We start from the raw sequence: 25,350 nt of genomic DNA on the forward strand, positions 1-25,350 counted from the left end.
CCTGCTTCATTCCAGGCTCCTCAAAGGGCTTCTGCAAGGCTTGCCACAATCAGCTGAGAGGTGGACCCAAAGAACTTGCACTGAGCCTTGCCAAGGTAAAATGCGATACATTGGAGACAAGAACATCTAAGGAACTTAAATGCATCGTGATAAGGTATGGGGTATTTGGTGAGTGGCTGGAGAGAGGAGAAGAGTTGGAAACAGGACATGCTTGAACCTGCAGTGGGTTTCACAAGGATGATCTCTTTGCTCCTAACAGCGTATTACTGACTTCAGGGGACTGGGGGGACTGGGGAGACTAAGGAAGGAGATGCAGGACTCTGTGCAGAACTCCTTGGAGGATCAGGACCAGACATTAGAGTTTGCTAAGAATGATCTTCTTTCCTTTGAAGATAAGTTAGTAGTAGTAGTAGTAGTGAGACTACACTTAAAAGGCTTTCCCTACTTCACCTTGAAGTAAATAACCGGTTCCATTTACTCCAATGCTTGCCTATCAGATGGTGATTAAGTGATCAAGCAGATCAGAGCTGATAAGTGTACACGGATGATAGCAATGATCAAAATGAATTTTCAAGACTACCTACATGATTTAGAAACACAAATTAAGTTTGTTCCTGGGTTCTTTTAAGCACAATCACTGAAGAGAAGTTCTGTGAGTAACTTTTCTACTAAGTGCTAGAAGAAACTTCACTCTGTAAAAACATGTTGCAAATCCTTTAAGAATTTCACTTGCTTGCCCATAAATTGCAGCTCTAGAGAAAAAAAAAATCTTCTGTCAAGGTCAGGCAGACAATCTTTAAGAGATGCTTAGAGGATAGGATGTCCTGTGTATACAAAATCTCCATGGCAAACAGAAAGAATCCCAAAGGTATTTTCTTGAAACTTTGCTATGTTTAAAGAAGTGTTGATTCTTTTGGATTCAACTCATTAAATGCCTGAAGTATTCCTATGGTCACTATAACCTTTTTTTTAATGGGTCAAGGAAACCCTAAGGTGAATTCCACATTCTATTTTTAATTAGGTTTGAACTGTGTTCTTATTTGCTTTAGATGTTTGCAGTATGGATCACTACTCTTATTCTTCTTGATGCAGCCAGAGGTAAGACACATAGTTGAGATAAAATCTATAAAAAGTAAATACTGTTGTGTGCAGCTTATAGCAGAATAACTGTATTGTAGAAAAAGGATGTACTTTGGAATGGATTTAACAGACTTTTTCATTAGAAGCATTGAGTTATGTCATGCCTTTCCCACATTTAATTTATTAATTTTTAATTCTGTAAAGTTTTTTGCAGCTAGTAAACAGAATGGGGATTAGAAAAGTATTTTTATACATTAATTGATAATAAAATTCTCCCAGAGCAGTTTCCCCTACCCATCCTCAACCCACACCAGCATTTATGGCAGCTACAACACTTGTAATGCCAGCCTAGGCACTTATTCTTCACAGCATTATGCAGAGAACAGGAAAATAGTCCCAGTCCAAAACGCCTCTTTACCTACAGGAAAGAATAGTTCAACAGGGATGGACACACACGGAGAGCAGAGAGAAATAAAAAGGCACAGTCCAACAGTTTGCTGGCATCAGAGGAAAGACCCCTGTGAAAATGCCTGGATCGCTTGTGGAGTCTCTAGCTGCTGCTCCACAATTAAATCTTCTCTTTCTCTAGACATATTTCCAGTACATATCACTCTACCCCTGTGTTTCGTGCAGAGTAACGAACAGAGTAAGTCACAGTCTGATGTAGTATGAATCTGCCGCCTACCCTATGTTACAACAGCATCTCATTGTTTTCAGTATCTTTTAATAGCAATTAAAATTATTTGAGATTTCACAACTGTTGTGCTATAATAGTGGGTAAGGATGACATTTAATGGCAACACTCATGCGTCATATTTGCATCATTACTGTATTAAAGCCACAATAGAAATTGGAAAACTCTAGTCCTTTAAGCACAGACCACACTTCCCGAGTCTGTGCTTTGCTCTAGGCTTCCACTCAAATTCCACTTTATTGCTTCCACTAAAATGTTATGGTGATAAAAAAATAAAGGAGGTGTTTAATGTACGTTGTGGAGCAACCAGAGGTATCTATTTTAATGTTTTGGTTTTGTTTTGTTCCTTCATGAATTGTTGTACAAGAAATAACAATTTAGATAATCCCTGGAGCATTAGGACTAATTTGAAGGACTTCTCTGGGCTGGCAGCAAATACTGGCTTGTTCTCTGGATCCATAAAGGATCAAGATTTTATTGTCTCTTTCTGATGGCTGTGTGAACAGCATGTTTGACAAAATAAGTCATGAGACCACAAAACTGAGCTCTACACTATGTTTACAACAGGAATCGGTCTTGAAGTTCAAGTTCCTGCCACACGCACGAGGCACAGTAGCACAACTGAGCCCCTTAATGAAAAATGAACACAGGTGCCATCCTAATCTGACCAGCCATTTTCCACTTCCCTGGTATAAACACAATCCTGCCAGCTTCTCGTAGAGTGGTGGCAGCCTAACTTGCTACGTCCCCAGAACACTAACGTTCTTCTTTGCATACCCCAGGAAGGGAAGTTTGCTACAAAAGGCTTGGATGCTTTACAGATAGTCCCCCTTGGTCTGGGATCCCAGGGAGACAGCTGGCAGGCTTGCCCAGCTCTCCCAAAGCTGTGAACACCAACTTCCTCCTTTACACTAGAGACAACATCAGGAAATATCAAGTAAGAAACTGCTTTGTTTTAACAACTGATAGTATACTACACATTCAACAAATTATACAGTTTCTTTTCTCCCTTATTTTTACTCATAAGTCTCCCAGGAAAAGCCTGAATCCTATATTACACACTCCAAGACCAGGCCATCCTAATTTTCTTCCATCTCATTTCTTTTTCCTCATTTCAGCTCTCTGATGAGCCAGGTATATTTACAACATATTAATTGCAGCCTTCTAATGCAAGTAATCTGAGATATTTTGGATATATTTTATATACTTCTCTACATTAAGCTAGTGGTCCAAATTCAGTTTCAGGTTTAGCATTATGAAGCCAGAGGTAGGGAAGGCAGTACAAAAGGAAAGCTCAATTTTGTCTCCTGTATGTCTCCAGATTAAAAACATGTTTCAGACCCATACACACAACTCAGAGATGTGGTTCATACAGATGGTTTCTAGGTCCTCTGAACTACCTACGTTTGGTCTCAGAGGCTCTGCTTATGTGGTGGCCAACACTGAACCCTAAGAGCAGGTAGATAGTTAAGAGTGAAGATCAGAAGAGAAAGTACCCGTGTTCACCAGAGAGGGGGAGGAAAATAGGATGAAAAATTAAAGGAAAGCTTAGAAAGGAAAACAGGACACTAAAGAAAAAATTGAGAGAATGAAACCGTATATGGAAAAAGAAGGAAACAACCAAAAAGAGAATGAAATGGTGATGGCTAAAGATAATCAACAAATATTAAACATTTTTTTGAAGAATAGGACTGAGGAAAAATGAAGACTAAGTCTAAATAAAGTGACTTGGTAAGATATACCTTAGAGAGAGCTTGGAGGTTTCTCTTACAGAGAGTTGAACCAGGTTATCCCTCATGAAAACACATCAGGTAGAGAAGCTATAGAGACAGCAGACTGGAGCTGTATGGAAGCAAAAAAGTAAAAAGATGAGGTTATCTACACCTGCAAACTAGCGGCAGAGAGAGGAAGCTCTGGACCGTGACAGAGTGACAAATGAAAGTAGCTAAAAGGAGCCTGCAGGACTGTTTAGGATGGATCAAATGGGAACGTACTGAAAGACACCAGCAGTGTGTCAGCCCTTGCCCCTGAAGATCAGCAAGTACTGGGGAAAGCTCGCAGCAGGATGCTCGAGGTGTTGGAGGTGTCTGGGCTGGGCTTGTCCATAGCATGAAGCAGTTTTGTGGAGCTATAGACTATTCTGATGAGAGAAAAGAAATGACCACCAGAGAGTGTGAATTTTACCCGGACAAAGAGCAAGAAAAATGAAACAAATGGGAGGCGGTGGGGGGGGAGAAATTTGTTGCTGTTGTTGGCTTACATTACATGAAAAAGGTTTCATAGCTTTTTTAATATATATATAAATGGCAGTCACAAACAGTGGAGGTGTTTAAGGATTTCTCCTGTTTGAGTCACCTCAGAACAAGTACAACATCTCTAGCTGAGAGGCACTGTGAGGTTTTAACTTTAATCTGTCTTTGACCGAAGATGAGATGTGTGCTAATTGGTACATGGCATCCCCTTTTAAGCTTCAACTGTAACAAAAAGTAAGAGCCAAGTTTTAAAACAACCTAGTATTCAGAATTTCTTTCAAAGAAAATAATGCCCTCTTTCTCAATAAACCCCAAAACACCTACAGCCTCTGATGTTGTAAGCCTGGTGGGCTTTCTCATAAAATATAAATAAGCTTAGTGTTGAAGGTCTTATCTTCAAAGAAAAAAGACAAAAGTGTACAAATTCAAAGTCAACCACATGATATCTTGCAGAAGATGCTATCTTTGTATTTCTATGGCCAAGTTTGATAAAATCTTGTATTTGCATGACATGTTGCATCAGTATATCAAAGCATTGTGTAAAGGATGCCAGTATCATTAGTTCAATTAACTAAAGGAAGTGAATCATTTGTTGAAGCAATTAATTTATATCCCCAGCAAGACAGTTTACAAGTGAGGAACAAGACCCATCTTCAGAGTCCAGAACTATGCCTTAACCACTGGGATACTCTGCCCTGTATCAAAATGTACACTGGGATGGAGCAGTCACATCCTTGTTTTGTTGTTTGTTGGTTGTTTTTTTCAACACAGAAAATTTCTGCTACAAATCCTTCAACTATCAAAGCTTCAAATTTCCGAACACACAGGAAAACTCGCTTCATTATACATGGCCATCTTGCTGGACCGGACCTCCCCTGGATAACAAACATATGCAGGGTACAGTATGACTATTGCCTAACAGTCATTTTACTTGTATTTGAAAGTGTAAATATCCACATCATCCCATACTGGCTTAAAATTCCCATATAAAATTTACATCTCTGTTCTCTTGTTATTTCAGGGAATATGAGGGGAAAACCAACTCAGAATGAAGCTCAGTTCCCATGATCACTCTCTTGTTTCTAGCTATGAGTATAGTGCACTTCAGCCTTCTGCTAAATGCCCTTTTGCTGCATTCATCTCCGCAGGGAAAGCTATAATTAATTGATTTTTCAATTCCTTGCCAATAAGAAAAGGAGAAAAAAAAGTCACTTTTCTCACCTCAGCAAAAGGTCAAAATAAACATTTCGGTTTGAGTGAGGCATTTGATCTAATAGAAATAAAATGCTTTGTTCAGCAGATTGTTTTCATTTTATTTAGGCACATTTCAAAACTGAAATTGTTTCAGAATGAAAAATCAGAATGTTCAATTGCCAGAGGTGTATAAATAGAATATTTTGGTTAAAATGTATGAACTTTGAGGCTGCACAATTCAAGCACATGAATACAAATTTGTGAATCCTTTAAGATGATCCAAGCATATAAATTTTGAAGGATAAAGCCTGGAAAATAAAAAAGAAATGATACTAACCTCTTTTTCTAACTGGGGTACTGTCATTAAGAGAAGTTGATACCCTAAAGCCAACTAAGGCATCTGGAATGGAAAACAAAACTGAAGCAAGCTTCTGTGTGTCTTCATAGAGTGTTCGAATCAGTGCCTCCACTCTGCCTCCTTGTGTTAATTCTTCAGTGCTGGTAGGAATTGGTATAGATGTGCCTTTACCAGTCACATAAACAAAGTGAATCCCCAGCTGTAGCAAAACGAAATATCGTTTGCATATACCCTGTTACAATTGTAATTCATGCCTGTTTGCTTCTGTTCTCCCGTTTTCATGTTTTCCACCAGTTTATGTTTCACACTGAAGACGTGAACTGCATTTTGACCGACTGGAGAGGTGGCTCTAGTGGTTTGTACACCGAAGCAGTGAACAACGTCCGCGTTGTGGGGGCTGAGCTGGTATATCTGGTGAACCTTCTTGAGGTAAAAGTATCCATGGAACGTGAAAGCTGGCTCACAGTCTCTATGGTAAAGGCTGCGTTCAGGGTGGCACCTTTAGGTTTGACGCAACAGAGTCAGGAAGTGCAGAGGGACTCCACAAAACAGCTGAAAATGTCATAAAAAGTCTCTAATCCTGCACAAATGGAAATACCTACATTAGTGTCAGACCACAGATAAGCATGTCTGTAAAGGGTTATAGGCCATAGTTTCTACAAGTTTTGCTCATCATGGGCTTTTTAATGGATAAGACATCAGACGGGAGACTATCTAGCAAAACTGGCAGGGTGAAGAGTGGTAACAGAGGACCAAAAGAGTTAAAACATCCCTCTGTGGGTCACGCGTGCTGCCTCCGGCAAGAACTGAATCACGGCACAGAGAAGCGACTCTCCTGTCTCTCATATCCCCCGCTTAAAATGCTTGTTTTTTCCTTTCCATGCACCTTCAAAGAAAGACTATGGCTACTCTCCTGCCAACATTCATTTCATCGGCCATAGTCTTGGAGCACATGCCGCCGGGGAGGCAGGGAGAAGGAAACCTGGCATTGGAAGAATAACAGGTACTGAAGCCATTTCGACTGATGAAGCTTTATCTTTTCATGCAACTTCAGAGAACTGAAGAATCACTGCTGCCCTAGAAACACACAATACAGACTGCAGTGTGCTGATTTGTCCTACCTAAGAGTATACAGCTGGCGTGACAGCACAGAAACGCAGCCGTGTCCTGCCACACGCCATGCCTTTCACACGTCAGCGTTGACAGCTCTGAAAAAGGCTCGACTGCAACAGATCAGAAAGCCTTAACTGTCCCAGCTGTGGCTAAAGAGAGGTCACTTCCCACAGGTCACAACAGGTCCCAGGGAGCACACGGATATGATTTTTAATGATATAAAAGAACAGGAACAAAATACGGTGTTACATGTGCAATAACTGACTCGTAAAACACTAGCAACTCACTGTCATATTTGGTTTTAAAAGGCCACTCTAACATGACTTTTCAGCCGCTCAAAGGATTGAAAATCTGAAATGAAAAATTAAAACCCCTAGATCTAGTACGTCAGGATGAGACAGTAAATAGCCACGGGCACTCTGAGAAGGAAGAAAACTGCTGGTTGCATAGCTACACAGGGAAACACAGCATCATGACACACTCGCACGTCACTTTCTTTAAAGGCTCACCTATTTTCTGCTTTCCTTTCTCCTCCAGTCAGTTGCCTTCCCTGCACAGACGTTGCTTTGACTAATATGTGTACACAGTAAGCAGTCACATAAGCAGTTCAGGGAAACTGGGATCAGAACTGTGTTGCTGTAGCCCTGAAGAGAGCTCACTGACACTGAAGTGAAAGGGTAACATTTTCAACCAAGCTCTTTTGGAAATAAATATAGATTTTTGACCAAACAAAAATTCTCAAACAAATCTACATGCCCAGAGTAACACATCAAGATTTCATATTTTTCACTAACATGTAAAAAAAAAAAAAACCCAAACCTCTTCTTGTAACATTGTTCCCCAAAAGTAAGCCAAACACCTGCCAGCATTTTACTGTGCTGCAATGTCTCCAGCCACTTTCTATTAAAACCCTGCTTGTTTTGCTAGCTGCAGACCAAAAAATGGATTTTTATGTGGAGTAAAGGCAGAAATGTAATGACATACAGTGTACACACAATGTATGTGATGACATACATATAGTATTATTTACTCAATCGGATGTATCTCCATTTATTTAGGTTTGGATCCAGCTGGGCCCCTTTTCCAGTATACCCCCACAATGGTTAGGCTGGATCCTTCAGACGCAAAATTTGTTGATATAATTCACACTCACGCTGGTCATCTTTTCTTTGACTTTGGTAAGTTTCCACGTAAAGGCCGACACCAACATGAAGACATAGAGGTTAGCCGCAGCGTATCTGAGAGTGATCAGCCTCGATTCATTGCGCATTGCAGCTCCAGGGATTCTTCAGACTTGTGGCCACCTGGATTTTTACCCAAATGGTGGGAAGAAGATGCCAGGATGCAAGCAGCTTCGTGTACCTCCTGCAGCTTGGAATATCAATGACCTTATGAGAGGTACACAAATTTTAAAGAAGTAATACCTCATTATAAACTATAGTTAGAGACTAGGCTAAGGTGAAGCCTTTTGGATGTATATATTATCTATATAGCTCAGATTTGGAGTAGGGAGAGAATGCTCAAAAATGGAAGATTTAAAGCTGCCTGTGAAATACTCTGCAATTTTCTTTTACACTAACCAAGGCAAAGTTCAGATGGAAACTTCAGTTAAAGCATGCACACTTGCTCATCACAACTTTTATAAGAGCCTGCCACTGTGCTGACAGACTGACCTCAGTGGGAATTCCACACATGAAGGACCAGTAAGATTTCATTCAAGCATAATCCAAAAAGGAGTATTTTAAAATCTGAGCTTCCCTTCTCCCTAGAAAGATATCATTCCCAATATTACTGGGGTTAGACATACTCATCCACACCATTAACAGCTTTAGTGTCTTCAAAGAGAACAGCACAAGGTTAAAAATATAGAAGATGATAAAATGACTGCCCCGTTGATAGTTCATGTTCTTCAAAGAAAGCTTTGCAGTTAATCAGAATTACCCTGGGATCCAGTACAATAGATCCCCAAAATCCTGTCTTCTGATCCTAACCTACAGAAATGAGAACATTTGTTATTCACAGCTAAATGTTTTGCAATCCCTCCCACTAGTGAAGTAATTGGCTTCCCGAAATGCTGTGTCTTAGAACTGGTTGGAGAACTTAGTAACAAGGAGAACTGAAAGCTGGCTGTGCACAAAGTCACTTGGAACCAAAACACTTTCCTGCACAAAAGACCGCATAAGCTTGTCTGCATTTTCAGGAAAAAAAAAAAAAAAATTTTCCAGAGACATTTCACAAGGTAGTTTGCAACGTTTTGTGGTGAAGGAGAAGCTCAGCTCCATTGAAGACGAGCAGATGGAGTTGGTTGTTCATGCAGCTTCTAAAATAGAGACAGACTTAACTCCTGCCTTTTAGTTAAACCTTTCTTTGTGCAGATCTCTTCTGTTTGATAATATTTACATTTATGTAGTGCTTTTATGTATGAAGTGCTTTAGAAATGCTATTTAGTAACTTCTTTCTACAGCTTTTGATGCAGTAGGGAGAGGAGTATTATGTTCCCACTGTATAGATAATAAGTGAATTTGGCACTAGCACAAAGACAACCATAAGAGCTGAGGTTTTTAAAGTTAATAGCACAGACCCTTCTGAATTAGATTCAAAGAAGGAACTACAAAGAAAACGTACTCAGGAAGCCTTGATGATGCAGATTATCTTCAAGAAAAACAGACAAAAAATACTTTTCAGAGGGGTTTTGGTATGGTTTTTTCTTTCCTTACGTAAAGAGCAATGTTTGTGAACTGGTCAATACCAACTGGTTTGTCTTTAATATGCATAAATATTGACAGTAGGTGAAATTCTGATTTCACTATAAAAAGTGCCAGTTGCAATTACTTCAGTGTCTGCGAGGCTTCACCCTGTGATTAGGTGAGCCTCCACACACGCTGAAGCAGAGTAGAGCTTGTTCTTATACAACCTATTTTTAGTACATTGTGCTTTGATAAAGGAGACACTTCAGAGGTAACGAAGACAATACTTGTTACCTGGGACCTGTAAATATAACCCAAATAGCACTTTATTCTTTCCTGCACTGAATGCTTCGAAGTTTCACTCTGATGGAAAAATGTACTTGTTTCAAATAACTCTGACAAAATCAAGGCCACACTGCCAAACATCTTGCTTTTCAGAGCATTTCACAGAATCACCACTGTCAAATGATCACAGATTTTCTAGCCTTAGAAACACTGAAAGCCACTGAAGTTAAAATAACAACTACAATTACCTTTAATTCTAGAAATGAGTGGAAACTGTGGTTTTACAAAGTAACATGCTGTGATAATGGTAAGCAAATGAAAACTACTTCATAGTAACTACTATATACTTTATAAATGCTGTAGCTATGAATTATTCCAGTCTTTGAAATATCAAAAGGAAATTCTCCTAAATCCTCCTCGGTTCTCATGCTAAAGTAATGCGGTTAAGTACACAGGAGGAGGGAGGTTGCACGAGGTCCGCCTTGGTGCATCTCCACCTCTGTCAACTTCAGCAAGAGCACAGGAACACGCAGATTAGAACCATTGAAAAAATGGCCATAAGTACACTTTTTACTACAAAAACAATTCACACTTTAAATATATTTTAATTATTACTATTTTTTTGATCTGAGACATATGTACAAATGCTTTTGAAGGAAAAAAGACCCGCAATTTTGCTTTGGCATGGACTTCATGTTAATGTATAGCTTTAATCTTTTTTGCCTGGGCTTTTTCTTAGAATATAGATCAGTTGGATGTGGGCATAAGAGAAGTCTCCAGTATTACGCTGAGAGTATTATCACTCCAAATGGATTTGTCGGGTATCAGTGTGAAACATATGGAGCTTTTGTATTGGTAAGTACCAGGTACATATTTATCCGAGGGGTTATAGACCTGCCCTTCTTCTCTTAATAATTTCTGGGACAATTTCTACACTCTGGAACATGGGATACGGGGGGGACTGTGGAGACCCACTGACTAGACTTCCTCCAGAGCACACCCAAAAACCAGGCAAAATGTAAAAGCAGCAAGCTCCGAAAAAAGATCCAGAAGAAAACGAGGCGATAAATATAAACACCAAAAGCAGTTACAAAGGGAGAGGTGAATAGTTGAGTAAGAGGGCAATGAGAGGCAGTGGCTGGCTTCACCTTTGCGCAGGTCAGCAGTAGGGGACACTCTGGTTGAAGGAAGTCCATCTAAACCCAGTGGAACCCATCATCAAGAGGACAGCCTCTGGGTTTCAGAAATGATTAAACATCTGTATAAACAATAAACATCCACAGTATATAGAGTAGGGGAGATATTTATATGGCACAACATTGCTCTCACAACCCTCACGTGGCACAAGAGAGAAGGCAGTACAATGTCCTGGTGTTTCATGCCTGGTACAGCTGGGCTTTTAGTGGCCCAATTCTGGCAATGCAACTGAGGACTGGTCAGGGATGAATACAAGTCTGAATTTATTTCCATCTACTCCCAAAAAGAATGATTACAATACTGTGGAAAAGTTGTTAAAGTTTGTAGCAATGTTTCCATGTAACGTGAAAGTTTGATGTAATTCAGGACTTGAAAACCTCAACTCTGTGCAATTTAGTGATGCCAGGGAAATGTTTTTTTTCAATCTCATAATAAACAAGTGATGATGACTATTTAGCCTTTTAATCTAGTGGCTATCTAAAGAGCCATCTAATGCCCAAATAACCAAAGATTCACAAATACCAGTTCATACAGAACCTCTCAAATATCAAAATTGAACTATCTAAATATAACAATTCTGTTTTTTCCAACTGTAATTAAATCACCTTCACTGAAAATATACTTTTTTTTTTTTTTTTTAAATGGACACCAAGGTCTTGACCTGAATATTTGATCTATGTAGGTAGATCCCCAAGTGTAAGAAATCAGGAAAGGAAGGCAAAGAGACTGGCATGGCTGAGTCAATACCTGCTGGTCAAACTAAAGAAGGAAATGCACAGGCAGTGGAAGCAGGGACAGGTATCCTGGGATGAGCACAGGGATGCTGCCTGGTTATGTAGGGATGGGGTCAGGAAGGCGAAGGCACAGCTGGAGCTGAACCTGGCAAGGGATGCAAAGAATAACAAGAAGGGCTTCTACAGGTATGTCAGCCAGAAAAGGAAGGTCAAAGAAAGTGTACCCCCCCGGTGAGCAAGACTGGCAGACTGGCAACTACAGATGAGGAGAAGGCTGAAGTACTCAATGACTGGCAGTGTCTCTTCCCACACCTCTTGAGTGGATGGACTGCAATATAGAGACTGCAGGAGTAAGGTCACCTGAGGAACCTGAACATATACAAGTCTATGGGACCTGATGAGATGCATCCAAGAGTCCTGAGGGAATTGACTGATGCAGTTGCCAAGCCACTCTCCATGATATTTGAAAAGTCATGGCAGTCAAGTTAAGTCCTTGATGACTGGAAAAAGGGTAACATTACACCCATTTTTAAAAAAGGTAGCAAGGAGGACCCTGGGAACTACCAACCTCACCTCTGTGCCTGGGAAGATCATGGAACAGATCCTCCTAGAAGCTATACTAAGGCAATGGAGGACAGGGAGATGATTCGAGACAGACATCGCGGCTTCACCAAGGGCAAGGCCTGCCTGACCAACCTAGTGGCCTTCTATGATGGAGTGACTACATCAGTGGACAAGGGAGGAACTACCAAAGCCATGTATGTGGACTTCTGCAAGGCATTTGACAGAGTCCCCCACAACAGCCTTCTCTTAAATTAGAAAGATAAGGATTTGATGGGTGGACTGTTCAGTGGATGAGGGATTGGCTGGATGTTCACATCGAGAGGGTTGTGGTCAATGGCTCAATGTCCAGATGGAGATAGGTGACAAGTAATGTCCCGCAGGGGTCCTTATTGGGACCAGTACTCTTTAATATCATCATCAATGACATAATGGGATCGAGTGCATCCTCAGCAAGTTTGCAGATGATGCCAAGCTGAGTGGTGCCGTTGCCACGCCTAAGGGATGGGATGCCATCCAGAGGGACCTGGACAAGCTTAAGGAATTGGCCCATGTGAACCTCATGAGGATCAACAAGGCCAAGTACAGGGTCCTGCACCTGGATTGGGACAATCCCCAGTATCAGTACAGGCTGGGGGATGAAGGGATGGAGAGTAACCCTGCTGAGAAGGACTTGGGGGTACTGGTGGATGAAAAGCTGGACACGAGCCAGTAATGTGCGCTCGCAGCCCAGAAAGCCAACTGTGTCCTGGGCTGCATCCAAAGCAGCATGGCCAGCAGGTCAAGGGAGGGGATTCTGCCCCTCTACTCCACTCTGGTGAGACCCCCTCGGAGGACTGCATCCAGCTCTGGAACCCTCAGCACACGAAAGACATGGACCTGTTGGAGCAGGTCCAGAGGAGGCCACAAAAATGATCAGAGGGATGGAACACCTCTCCTCTGAAGACAGGTTGAGACAGTTGGGGTTGTTCAGCGTGGAGAAGAGAAGGCTCCAGGGAGATCTTATTGCAACCTGCCAGTACTTAAAGGGAGCTTATAAGAAGGATGGGGACAGACTTTTTAGCAGGGCCTGTTGTGGTAGGACAAGGGGTAATGGTTTTAAACTAAAAGAGGGCAGATTTAGACTAGATACAAGGAAGAAATTTTTCACAATGAGGGTGGTGAAGCCCTGGCCCAGGTTGCCCAGAGAGGTGGTGGATGCCCCATCCCTGGAAACATTCCAGGGCAGGTTGGACGGGGCTCTGAGCAACCTGCTCTAGTTGAAGGTGTCCCTGCTCACTGCAGTGGGGTTGGATTAGATGGCCTGTAAAGGTCCCTTCCAACCTAAACGATTCTATGATTAATTTCATCAAGGTTCTGCATGGTAATAAAGGCTGAAAAGCAGACAGAACATGTCCCAAAGCGAGACCTCAAGCTTCAGTATTCCTAAGGTTAAATATCTTTACCATATGAGTGAGACATCCAGCTAGACCTCCTTGCAAATATGGTTACACATCCTATCATAATTAGCAGACAAACTTTCAATAGACACTATGAAAGATTACTATGTTACCTGTGTTTTACAGATCAGGTCGTAAGGCAGAAGACGCATTAAGGTATTTATGTATGGTGCCTGCAAGAGCATAAGGAATTAGGCCAGATTTTCAACCTGTTTCTCTCTGATTTTCACCCGGATTAAAAAAACTGACTGAGAATCTCAGCTCCTTTTTTCACCACACCGATAAATACTGAAGGTATAATCTGAACTCAGAAGCAAGTACCTTTTCAAAAAACCTGGGAAAAAGCTGAAATACCCTAATTTGTTACACTTTAAGAAGTGGCATTAAAACAGATAACGTCTTGTAACACATATTGTTATTTTCCCCCAGGGAGAATGCTTCCCATGTCCGAAGGAAGGATGCCCACTGATGGGTCATTATGCTGATAAGTTTTTACGTAAAACTGAGAAAGAACAGCAAAAGGTTTATTTAAACACAGGGCCTTCCCCTCCATATGCACGTAAGTGCTCATTTTGGGTGGTGAATTCTGAAGTGGCAATGATTTATGTATGAACAAATATCTTACACTTCTACAGAGAGCTGTTGGAGCTACCAAGTGGCACTCCATCCAAAAGCTAGAGTTTCAGGTGTGTTTGTTAGGAACCCGCAGTACAGCATCGTCTGGGAAAGGCTGAGATAATTATAGGAATAGATCAACTGATGCTGACCACTGTGTTAGAAACCCTGCTATAATTTTGTTAATTAGATGATGGCTTCAAAAATTCTATAAAGCTGAAGGTGGGAAGAATGTTATGCTGAAAGTGCAAAATTTCAAATAAAAAATAGTTACATTGTTTTTATTGACAAAAATTTATAAAACAGGATCATTTCAAGATATTTTTTCAAAGGTCATCAAGTCAAAATGGCAGGGAGTAATAAGAAGTATGATTTTAATTGTGATTAATGTAGAAACAGCCACAGAACGGGGAAATAAGAAAATTCATAAGCTGTAATCCATCACAGGTGGTGAACTGCAAGGGCAATAAATGAGAGAGGATCTTTGCAGTCCTTATCCACTAGGCACTAAAATACAAAAGCAAAATTAAGGAAAAAAAAAATCTTATATCGTGTCTCCGTAAGAACAAAAAGTAAAAAAAAAAATAATAATTTGAGTATAGACAGACTAGCCCTTTCTCAAATCTGAATGAATACATTAACTTCAACATTTACAAACTATTGAGTCTATAGAAATTATAGCCTGAAACCAAATATAAGCTTATGAAGTGGGTGAAGATATTCTCCTTTTAATAGACTGAATTAAAGCCAGTGCAAAAACTTCCCAAGCCTGTTTGCTTGAAATCAATATGTGCTATTGCATCTGAGACCCTGCTTCTGCCTTAGAAAGACACAGGCCATGACAGGATCTCCTGACAGCTGTTGGGCTGTGCACAGGCATAAGAAAAATCCTAAACGCTCTGTATATCGGGATCATCCTGGGAAAGCAGACAGACCTATTTAATATTTCTTTAACAACACAGCAGTCCAGTGGACCTCACTTCATAGTTGAGCGATAATCTGCTACCCATGAGACCCCCCCCAAATTGCTCATAAATGTAAGAAATTATGAAATTAAAAGTGAGGCCAAGCGGGAGAGCAAAGTACAGTATTGGCCATGGCAGATTAAATACTCAGCACAGTCAGTAGGTCAGCAAAGATCGGATCTGCAATTTAAACCTCTGTCAGGGAAATTAATACTATCAGAATCATGCAGAACTAACATTTGCCTTAATAGAGAGTGACATTTTGTTTGCTTACAGGCAGATTTTTACAATCCTTTCCTCTCCCTGAAAGACATTGAAACATAAGAGAAGTTTTACCATTAGGAAAGAAAACTCCTTACAACCATATATTTCATTTTGCTTTCAAAGGCTGGCGAAAAGAGATACATGTCAGAGTATCTGCAACAGAGACCATGAAGGGAAATATAGATGTAGCCTTGACTGGAACTAATGGGATCAGGAAAAAATATATAATTGACAAGTAAGTTTAACATCACTGTTGAAAAAAATGGCTCTATCATTGTTATCATATTGAATTTATACACAGTTATTTTTATATGTCTTATCTTGTTCTATGTGATCTGTGATTTACACTGGTAATAAAAGTAGCTGATAAGTGGTTGAAGTTCCCCCTGCTACAGATTGTGGCCAAAATCTGCTTGCTGGTCTCTCTTGCTCTGTATTTTCTTTTCTGAGGATGTGACAGTTAGCATAGCAAAGTGGGCAAGAGCAAATTGCTCTGTGGCTACTGCTGGACTCAAACATCAGTTGGTAATCTCTGAGAAGACAGAGTGCTGCCTGATGTACAGTCATTTAACCATTCCCTCCTCCAGGGAATATGTGAGTAAGAAAGTGGCATCTTGCTTCTGAGTTGTGCTGGAGTCTGGGACAGTTCAAATACTATAAAGCCAACCTCCTCTGTGTTTGAAGATAGCCCTACTACTGGTCTGTACCAGCAGTACCTTTGGTTGCAAATACACTACTGCAGCGATTAATTACAGGTAATTTCTATCTTAACGTCACACTGTAACGTGTATTCTGTTATAACGAACACTAATACCACAGAAGGCATGAATGTAAACTATAATTTTCAATTTTCTTCATAGTTGAGGGCAAGCAGAAACACTGAGAGAACTTTTTGACTTGGACTTATTTGAAGATAGATCTCATTTTCCAAAAATAATGTCTAGAATAAACCCCATGGCAATACTGACGAAGGCTGGGCTAACTAATCTAGCGTTTTCATCCTGCACAGGAATGTAAGCAACTAAGTCATTTGCATACTTCTGTAGCTCCCTCTGAGTAGCCGTCTCCTCCGTAGGTACCAACACGCCTATACGTTGGGTTGATAGGCTGAAAGCCAGTAGTGGGATCCACAGTAAACCTCCCTGTATAAGCAGGAATGGTGTTCCCTCTACTTTCTCAAGTAAGGTTAACACAGAGACTTTGTGGCCTTCACCAATTTGCCTAGCTGGTATCTGCACCACGGAATTCAGCCAAAGGGGGGAAAAAAGTGGTGTTTAGTCCTCAGAACTTCCTCTAGGTATTCAGGATAAATCATGTTGCACACATGAGGTAACCTCAGCACTGTCACAATAGCTTCAGGGAAGGCAAAAAATTGCAATACTGATTTGGAGGAAGAAACCAACTAAAGTATCTACGAGACATACCTTCTTAATCCTTACTAAAAAGTTTAAATGAAAAGGGGGTGGGATGTGTGGGGGTTTTTTGTAATCTTCCCTTAAGTTTAGCCCTGTTACAATGTTTGTCAAAAAAATTATTTGATAGTTTTGTTTTGGGTTTTTTTTTTTTACATAAAATGTAAGATCCAAGGACTTTATAATGAATGACTAGTCAGCAGAAAGAACAGAATTTGGTATTTCTGGACCTGAGACATGATCCCCTACTGCTCGAGCTGAAAACCTTGGATCTGCATGATGCTCTGCATCAAGAGCCCTGTGCATTCCGCAAGGAACATACTGTCCAAGAACATGTTCTAAGCTAAAATTTTGCCTAACCTCCCTGATTGGTAATTCTTGAAAAAAAAAAAGTAATAAAATTATGATGATAGTATTCAAAGCTTCAACTCTCATAGCATCACACAACTCATCTCTCTAAATTGTAGGGGTTTTTTTCCTTATTTGCAAAGAGCACAAAGCATCTGCTTTTCTTTTGTCAGGGGAACTTTCAAACCAGGCAACACATACTTGAACTATATTGATACAGAAATTTCTGGGAACATTTCAAAAGTAGAGTTTCTCTGGAAAAAGCATCTAGATCATGCACACAGAGGCTGTATGGGAGCTGAAGAAGTCACAATAATATCTGGAGAGAACGGAAATGTGTGAGTGCATAATTTGATGGTGTTCCATTCTGTGGGTCTGAGGGTGGAAAAACAATGAACAAAACAAACACACAAAAAACAGAAAAAGGAAAAAATACCCAAAACAACTTTGCATGGTATCATGACCCTTAAAGCAAGTGGGTTTAAGTACTGAAAATAAGAGCTTAATCCAAATTTAATGGCAGTACCTGGGTGTTTGGCTGACTACGGTTCCTCCCACCAGCTCAGCACTGCAGCCAGACTTCCCCAAAGAACAGAGATAGCAAATCTGAAATTCTGGGAGGGTGTAGCCCTGCACTTGTAAGACAGGTACAAGTTTTTCTCCTAAATTGCAGCTTCATGTGCCTACATCTCCATTAGCACCTAGCACAGCACATCAGAGACAGCTCTGCCCGGTGTACTTGCCTTGGCACGGTACTTCAGGCTGACTCCAGCCTGATCCCATGGACCAGGCACCCACTGGTATCTGCAGTACATTAGGTACACTTCTGAAGCACACCTCTCAGTTTAGTTTTAACCAAAATTAATCCAGCTGATGCGTCCCGACACCACGCTGTCATGTAAACCAAAGTTTGGTAAGTGGGGAAAATGGAGTGAGATATTCCCATCAAAAGTGCACTCCTGGTTCAAATTAAAATGCTGATGGAGTCTGAGCATAAAGGCAAATATGTCTTAAAATTTAATAATTAGTCACTAACTGGTAATTCTTTAAAAAGTAATTTAATAACACACACTTTACATTCTCAGTCTGCTAGGACTCATGCTTTGACTAACATGAAATAAAAATAGGATTTATATTGATTATCTTGGGCTGCTGCTAAGAAAATGTCCAATTGTGCTGAAAAATATTTCCTTAAACTCTTCCTCCCTTGCCAGGTCTGTGTTCTGTGGCTGTGGAACCGTGCGGCCGAGCACGTGGCAAGCCCTAGCGCTTTGCTGAGGCTCGGTGAGGAATGCCATGGTTGTCCCCTGTGGCAACCCTCCCTGTCTGAAAGAGGACACTTCTTCAGTCAGCGGTAAACTATTAACAAGGTTCCTTCAAGAGATTATGAAAAATTTGCCCAGCCTACTACAAAAGCTCTACTTCCAAATTAGTATTGTCAGCTTTTACCTCTACAGGGGAGTTACACTTCTGTGAATTCCAGTGACAATGACAGCTAACATGTATTTTACTAGTAACACACACATGCAGTGTGATTATGTTTCAGAGTCATGGGGGAAAAATAATAAAACAGGAAAAACAAAGTCCTAGCCAATTCCCCTTTGCAATACACTTAATTATCTTAGGAGGAGCATCCAAAAAGAAGCAACCAAAAGAAAAAGAAGGAAGAAAAAAAGACAGAAAGAAGAAAGGAAGATGAAAAGAAAGAAAAGTGAAAGAAGAAAGAAGAGAGAAAATAAAGGGGGAAAAAAAAAGAAAAAAGGTGGGGGGAGAAAGGAAAAAAGGAACATAGCCAAATTCTTCAATAGGGCCCAAGTCATTAATGAAAAAGACATTTGCATGTTTTCAGAAGAACCTGATTGCTCCTATATCAGGAACCTGAGGAATAATTTTAAATATCAAAATAATCAGAGCTTGAATGGCATTGCCTGATGTGTCCTTCCTTCCTAAACAACACATTTAAACAACATTTTAGCAGCACTTCCAAAAGACTGCTTAGGAGCTTGCACTGCTTACAGAGGTGTACAGTAGACCTTGAAAAACTCTACCACCAAAGTTCACCATGTGTCAAGCAGGATAGCTTAATGAATAGCAAAATATTTGATCATTGCCTTTTTCCTGGGGAAAAACTCCATGTGCTCTCTTCAGATCTGCTGAACACTGGTGAGCTGGGACTCTTTCTCTATACCTGAAATAGGCATCTTCTTTACCAAAACTATGTTGCGCTACTGAGGATGTTCAATTTTCCGGCAGCCTTCAAAGTAACAAATTTTTCTTTACTGATGAAGCTGAATTTTCCACCTCTACCTTGTCTTTCTGAAGCCACTGAAGTCAGGCCTGAGCTGCATTATTTGCATTACCCTCCCAAATTTGGCATTTTGATTACACTGGTTAACAAACAGACTACTAAGAGTTTTCAGCATCGGCCAAAATAGGCTAAGATTGTTTCTGTTTCAATACAAGCTACCCACAAAAATCCTTTTGGTCTTTAATTGCCCACTGTGGTCTAAGACATTCCCCTAATTTTTAAATCTAATGTGAGGTTTATCATTTGAGTGCAGAAATCCTGTGTGTGAATCATGTTGGGCAACTCCGTTCTGTCCCATCCTAACGACAAGCTGTTCCAGAATACTTTCAGTCGGTTTACCAGAAGGTGTTAATGAGATGCATTACACAAGGCTAAATGCGAGTGATGAACAGGTGTGTTTCAAATTATGCAGCAATAATTCTGAGATTCCAGAATCCAGTCACATCCCATGAAGTTTGCCAGAGGAGCATGCTTAGGAGGTTTGCAGCAAAGTTGACAAATCAGCTGTCTACCTGCTCAGACTCACTGCTTCAGTACCCTTACCATCTCCACCCGTGTGGGGTAGGATCTGGAAACCACCCCAAGCAGGGAGCTTGTCCTCCTCTGCCCCTTAGGCAAGACCCCCTTCTTGCCTAAGTAGGGACTCCCCTCTTCTGTGCTCCCCTGGAGAAGTACGAAACAACCCCCCAGGTACTTCCACGCAGTTGGGAAATATCTGTAGCTAGTACTTACACCATCTTTAACGTTCTTCGTAAATCAGTCGTGGTTCTCTGCCCCAGAGTTGCACAAATAAAGGAAACTCAGGGAGGGGAAAAAGGAAGACTTATTTTCCCTTTCTTACAGTCAGGAACTGAAGCAAAAGAAATGTAAATATTTTCCTCAGGTCACCAAAAAAGTGTGAAGCAGGGCCAGGTACTGGATTGGGTCACCAGATTTAATGACGTGAGACAGCAGTGTGAGCAGCGCAGTGTAAGCCATCGATTCTCACAAGAAGGAAGCAACGTCCTGTTGAACTCAAGACTTCTATAAAGCCCATCCCCTCCCACCTCAATACTTGGCTGTGTCACTTTCGCAATTCCAAAAATTAATTTGATGTTTTTATGAATACTAAATCATATCCTTGCTTTCAAAAATACAAGATTTCATTTTGTTTAATTTTAAGCTATTGATTTCAACAGCATTCTGACAAAACATAACAGCTCATATGGGCTGATGACTTCTGTTACAAATGTGGTCCAGCTGATTAAACCACTTAAAAATGTGCATCTTCTCACCCAATCAGTTCAGCTAAAAATAAATATTGTATTAATTTCTTCCCCTGTATTGTCCTGTTTTGCATTTTTGTCATATGCTGTTTCTTGAGCTAATTTTCATTCTTTGGTGTAGCAAACATCAACACTGCACGTCTTCGCAACTACATCGATAGACAGAGCAAGAGAGATTTCTTTTTATGAGCTAAAGGTGAAAAAAAACATTGGCAGCAGCTCTGTATTGCTGGTAGCAAATAGTCTTCCTCCTGTTTCTTTCTGTATTTAAAAATTAAAATTGTTACTTGTATTAAATCTTTGGATACTATCATTTTTGTATTAATGGAGCCAGCCTAAAAAATGCAAGGGTTTGATATTTCACAAGACAATCTGCCTTTGACAAAGAACTGCAACAGGTAATTCTTTCACAAGCTCACAACAAAGTAAGCCAGATTTTTAGAACAATGAAAATTGCATCTTTAAAATGTCAGGTGAGATGCACCATTCTATATGTTTGACTGTCATGTTGAAAGGTAGTGCTTTTTTAATCAAATGTGCTTCATTTGTCTAGGTTTTTTAAGGACATATTAAGATTTGCATTCAGTCTTTTACATTATTCAAATATTCTGCAATACTGTGAGTGCTTCAGAATTACAATACAAATTTCATTTAATATTCCTTTAAGCATTTGTTCTCTGCAAAAATTATGCCAGAGGTAGATTACTAACAAAGCCATTATAAAGCATTCAGCATCAGTCCCTTTTCTCTCTCATGACATTCTTTTGGCAATGGGGCAAGGTAAAACAAACACACATACAAACCAACCTCTTAAATCTTTTATAGAAGGGAACAGCAATAATAAGTAATCCGAAATACTAACTCTCTGCTCCACTTACTTCATCTGTATTTACTTTATATGTAACAACAGGAAAATAATTTTAGGAGAAACGGTATCCTTGTTGTAAAGTGATACAAGCAGGTATTCTGATGAGAAAACAAGGATCATTTTTATCAGAGCTCTCCATTAAGAGGAATAAAATGCTCTATTGCATAGCACAGGTGACTGCCTTCCTTCCAAAAAGCACAGACTGTCAAAAAGTTCTTCATAAATATATGTAAGTCCGGAACCAAGAGCATAAGAATAATTAAAATTAATTAGACAATTCAATGTTTAGTTTAGGCGGTCATCTCTCTTCCCACTTTTGACCCTATCTATTTTTTTTCTGTGACTATTCCAATTTTTTCATGCTACTCTAATATTCTAGAATGTATTTATAAAATCCTGAATGCACCACAAATTTTCAGGAAACAAGACTACTGGATAAGTTTATTCAAGAAGTCCTTTTGGTCTTTCAGCTTTGTTAGAGATGAAGCTTGACAAGGTGACTGACTTGTCCACTGACTCCCCAGTGCCTTCATTTTGCCTTTAAGACTACCTCCTTTCTGGTTACATCATTTTATATCCCAGTCACTTTCCTTAGAGAAACTCCATGGGAAACTCCATGATTTTCTCCATGAAAAATACATCATGCCTTTTTTTTTTTCTCCCTTCTCTAGATAATCTGCAGGACCTCTGTTTCACATTTTAATTTAGTTTAGAGTCTTTATCCTTGGCATACCAGAAGTGAGTGAATTATTACAATGGATCAATGTCTGAGAACATGCATCCTGAAGGTGTTTCTGGTAGATCTGAGATCTGGTTTTAATTTTTTCCACCCACAGTTGTGTCATACGAGTTACCAACCCACCTGTAAGATCACATCGCCTGGGAGCAAGTCTATTTTCCCAGTTAGCGTTCTTGCAGGGGCATCGCCTCACTCCCTTCTCTTGCATTGCCTCCTGAATATTTTTATAGAAAAATTATTTACCTAGGGTTCCCCCACTCTCTTCCCCCAGTGAAAATTACTGATTTTTTCCTACAGCAGGCTCCAACTCTCAAATGTCTGGCTGTTATACAGAAGGTAAAATAAAATCTTTGGAAAGTGATTTTGCTGAGACTTTAATGCAGTCAGGGTATTCTTTGCAACCCCTGGCTCTAACAGTTATGTTTGGCAGGCTCCTGAGACAAAGGCAAAAATTAAAATCTTTGTGCATTCCCAATATTTTTTGAGTTATTCTTCCAAAACCAAAGCTGACTGGGGTTGGAGTTGCCACTGGGAGGGTAAACAATTTCTCACTGAACTATCAGCAAATCTATCTACATGGACACTCTACAAAACTTGGGGCTCTCTTCTTCTTTTGTACTAACTTCATAATTTCAAATGGTCTCCAAGATGCTTTAAGTTGTTCTGTTTCCAATAATTAGGAAGCTGAAGTTGATAGCATACCCAAATCTATTTTTATGGCGTATTTCCAACATAAAACAGAGACAAGAATCTGTTCCTTATCTTTAGCTATCAAAAATCTAAAAACTTCCGGAAAGAACATGCATCATCACCAACCTTCGCACAAACAGAGCACGCCTACGTTGCTGTGCTGCAGAAAAACACACCTCTCCTCCCAGCTACCGCAAGGTTGGATGGGGCAAGTGTCTTGCAACACCGGAAGCATAAGCAATATGTGAAAATACAGGCTGGCATTTGTGTCAGTCCCCTTTTCATCCCATAATTTTTCCTTTTTTTTAACAATGAGAAAGCTTGGGACCGAATGTAGATGTCCAGAGCCCTAGATAGCTAACTTTGTTCTGAGCCACCGGCCTGTATCCAAGCTGTTCAGAGCCATTCTTTCATCAATCTGTCGTGGTTTAGCCCCAGCCGGCAACTAAGCACCACGCATTCAAGAAGATTTGCATTTGCCTCTCAATCTCAAAGGCAAAATCTACAGTTATTCCCTTTTACTTCAGCTGCTTCTTTCAAATGAGTTTAGTATTCTAGCATTAGTAGGAGATCAAGCATTCAGAATAATGGACTTAACCCCATTCCCTTTAGTTCTGTCCATTACTTGTAAAGAAAGCCTGACTGTCCCTGCTGACTCCTCTCTGTCTTTGCTTACTTTCATCATCTGCTCTAAAATTCTGCCCTAGTGTTCTTTCCTTAAAATGCTCCACCAGTCTCCAGCTCACAAAACCAGAAGTTAACATTATCTTTGCTCGCTTTGACTGATTTAATTAGCAGATAGCATGTATTATAGAAAGTCATAAAAATTTATCATTTCCAAAATACTCCTTGTATTGCTGCTGTGCAATACCGGAAAGGATACACCAAGGCAAACTGGGTCTGCCTCTATTCAATATAAGATTTGTTCACATGACCAGAATGAACACAATGGAGTTAGACAATAGAAATATCAAGAAAGTATTTTATTCACGGCTCTGCCACTCAGAAGCTAAAGGTAAGATTCTCTGAGAAGGTGAGTGGTTTTTGTCTATACGTATTAGCAATTCGCTAAGGGATGGAATACACAAAGCTACTTCCAGATGACCTCCATCCAGGCTAAGAATTCATTAACCATCTTCAATGTAAAATTGAAATGAGAGAGAAAAATGTTGCTTTTACAATTTTAGTCACATATCTTTCTATGAAAGTCTTGGTAATTTATATATCACTGCATTTGAAACAGTTGCTGAGATGCATTTGGAGAACTGATTCGCAGTGAGTGTTTTGATCCTCTTTTTCCTGTCTGTGTGAAGGCCGCTACTATCAGAATGCATTTATGTCCTTGATAATTCTCAGGCTGGCATTTATAAACCACCTGGATGTGTTCACTTGCATATTGTCAGAGGCAACTGCAAAAGCCAGCTTTTTCTTACTGTCCATAAAAACTTACTGTTTCTCAGTAGGAAACCAGACCCAGAAAGAACTGACCATTCCTAAAAGAAGCTAGACCTCAGAATCCTGCAACATGGGCTAGAAATTCTTTTCACTATTAATTCTGGCCTACATTTAATCTGCACCACTGTGTCTTCCCTCTGAAACCCACTGACAATGAAACTCTGTGTTGAAAATGTATATGGTCCCCCTGTATCGACCAGGTTGCCACCTATCAACATACAAAGCAGATCAAAAAGTCAACTAAAGAAATTAGTGAACATATTCTTGCCAAATGCAATTTTCATCTATTTGTGTGTATTTGTCTCCAGAGGTATTCTTGCAAGAGTGTACTTCTGCTTCCATTTGTAACCGGCCAGGGGCAGGGGGGCTTGGTGGCACTGCTTTAATACTCACATACAAGGACGTAACTCTGTGGAAAGTTCAGCAAAATATTTGAGCATATGCAGCAATCCTGGACCCCTAAAAAAAAATATTTCAAAGGGGTCTGATTTTCAGACAAAGATGTTCAGCAATTTCTGAAGATGTTTCATCATTAATAGAGTCACCAGTTTCACCATCCGCTTTCCATTTAACTTGCATGCCAGTATTTTGGCAAATGGGGCACATGACATTCCTTATCTCTTTTCCATGGCTCCCTAACCTCATTCCTCCCCAGACTTATCCAATGAGTTACATCATCTGAGGAGATACAGGTCCCATAACTGCTGTCAAATTTCCATCTTCCAATCAATGAACATAGACTAGACTGTAGATAATTTCTTATTAGCTAGATCTGTTCTGTCTTATCTGAAATTACATACATGTCTTCAGTGTAAGCAATAATTAAG

General features: G+C 40.1%; 1 protein-coding gene across 1 annotated transcript; it reads left to right on the forward strand.

Moving 5' to 3' along the window:
• Positions 1–1,049: 1,049 nt before the first annotated feature.
• LOC309406997 (pancreatic lipase-related protein 2-like) lies at positions 1,050–18,959 on the forward strand (the record flags this gene model as incomplete). The annotated part of the gene is made up of 12 exons (XM_082002389.1): positions 1,050–1,098; positions 2,557–2,711; positions 4,798–4,923; positions 5,873–6,007; positions 6,473–6,581; positions 7,750–7,869; positions 7,967–8,089; positions 10,403–10,518; positions 14,024–14,153; positions 15,562–15,673; positions 17,372–17,534; positions 18,413–18,959. 12 exons carry the CDS (start codon positions 1,050–1,052, stop codon positions 18,554–18,556), a joined length of 1,482 nt encoding a protein of 493 aa, XP_081858515.1. The 3' UTR covers positions 18,557–18,959.
• Between the last annotated feature and the right edge of the window lie 6,391 nt (positions 18,960–25,350).

Source organism: Phaethon aethereus (genome assembly GCF_964289735.1).
Source record: "Phaethon aethereus genome assembly, chromosome: 7".
Taxonomy (NCBI): domain Eukaryota; kingdom Metazoa; phylum Chordata; class Aves; order Phaethontiformes; family Phaethontidae; genus Phaethon; species Phaethon aethereus.